Source organism: Arachis ipaensis, chromosome B02 (assembly GCF_000816755.2).
Source record: "Arachis ipaensis cultivar K30076 chromosome B02, Araip1.1, whole genome shotgun sequence".
Lineage (NCBI taxonomy): Eukaryota > Viridiplantae > Streptophyta > Magnoliopsida > Fabales > Fabaceae > Arachis > Arachis ipaensis.
In genome coordinates, this window is record NC_029786.2 from 107,517,503 (window position 1) to 107,519,454 (window position 1,952).

General features: G+C 29.1%; 1 protein-coding gene across 1 annotated transcript; it reads right to left on the bottom strand.

The window, feature by feature from the left end:
• On the bottom strand, window positions 90–1,718 carry LOC107626398 (protein LITTLE ZIPPER 4-like). The gene is made up of 2 exons (XM_016329271.2): window positions 1,537–1,718; window positions 90–378 (listed from the first exon to the last, which is right to left on the bottom strand). Exon 2 carries the CDS (start codon window positions 348–350, stop codon window positions 96–98), a length of 255 nt encoding a protein of 84 aa, XP_016184757.1. The 5' UTR covers window positions 351–378; window positions 1,537–1,718; the 3' UTR covers window positions 90–95.

The following is a 1,952-nucleotide window of genomic DNA, read 5'->3' on the forward strand; positions in this document are numbered from 1 at the left end:
CTAGTGGGGTCAACATGCTTCTTCAATTCTCATTCATATACCATACACTAATATTAGATTAATTAAGCCACTATTTTTTTTATTATTATTATTTTCTAATTGGTGGAATTGGAAGCATTTTGAGTTGAACTTGAACTGAGGCTAAGATCAAGAAGGGAATTTGGACCATTAATATTATTATTATTATTATTATTTCCCTTTTGATTATTACCCTTTGAAAGCTTTTGCTTCAGCTCAGTTAAAAGTGCTTGATTTTCTTGATTGAGAAGTTGTGCTTTTTTCCTAAGCCTCTCATTCTCCTTCATTATGTAACAGTTTTGCAAATACAGCTTTGAGTTCAGCCTCTCCATCACAATAATAAATCTCCCCAAATGAATCCTGAAATCAATAAAAATTAATTAATTAATTAATTAATTAACTAAATAAATTAAATAATTAAGAATTAGCATGATCAATGATATATAATTAATATATGAATATGATTGAGAAAAATAATGAAAAGAGGAGTGTGATCATTAAGATAAAGTAAGATGAATAAGAAAGACACACAACCACCTTATTAGGTAAGCCAAAAAAGAAAAAAAATAATAAATAAATTAAAAAAAAGGCTTCCTTATGAATGTGTTGCTTTTATGAATTTTGCTTTGGTAGATATAATTATGACACTTAAACAAAGAAGCCAATTAAAACAGAGGAGGAGTGGGAAAAAAAAAGCATATATAGAACAGGTGGAGGCCAGAACATAACAATTGAGTTTCTTTTTTGTTTTTGTTTTTTTATTTTATTTGGATTAGCTACTATGAGTTCTCACCCCTCTCGCTTTGAGTTTGGTTCTAAATTTGTTGAAAGGAATGAAAGCTATATCAGGAATATGCATCAAGGTCTAAGCAATAAAAGATGGATGGAGCCAAAAGGATCTGATCAACCCTTTAGGCAACAACACCCTCCAAGATGCTAATATGTGAAAGGAGACAAAGCTTCATACCAAGATCTTGTGTGTGTTTGTATGTCTCATAAAAATAAAATAAAATAAAAGAATAAAATAAATAAAATAGTTCTTAAATTTTTCAAGCATATATATAAGTGAGCCAAAAGTTTCCAAAAGTAAAATGGAAAGAAGGAAATAATAAATAAACATGACATCAATTTATATAGTAAAGAATTGGTGGTTGTGGCTAGAGAAAGACAAAGAAACTATTTTGAGGAGGCTATTATTTATTTATTTATTTATTTATTTATTTATAAACCTAGTATTATAATAAAAAAAATAAGAAGAAACAGAGGAAACAGAGGAAACAGAGGAATCCCACTAAATAAGAAGGAAAAAAAAAGGTTTTGAAAAGCAAACATTCCTCCCACAAAACAATGTGACAAAACCTTAATGTGTGTCAATATATACATATCATGTTGATTCTTCATTCTTTGTGAAAGTAAGAAGGAGAAACAAAAAGAACAAAAATGTAGAAAAAAACAAAGAGAGGAAAGTGGGGTCCTCTTATGTTTATTTCTCTCTTGAACTTTTCAAAAAAAGATCACCTTTTTGAAGTGGTGTATGTTGTTGGAAGCAAGAAGCTCTATCTCTGGATTGTGGAAGAGGAATGAATAGTTAGAAGAATGAGAAGAATTGGAAGTGTTATAGGATAGAAAGGAGGGAGAGAGTTTAAGCTAAAAAAAAAAATAAGAGAGTTAGTTAGTTGTGAAGTGAGGGACAAAGAGAACAAATGGGGTGTTAATTTATAGAGCCAAAAAGTGTGTAAGAGAGAGAGGTAATAATAGATAGAAGCTAAGAAGCAGAGAAGAAGAAAAAAGAGCACAGACACAAAGGATGAGAGAGAAAGAGAAAGCGAAAGAACAATGGGAGTTTAAGAGAAAATTTGTTTCAACATTTAATTAGAGTAAAATAATATTTTTTCTAAAAAAAATGGATATTCTTAATCATATTTTATATTTTA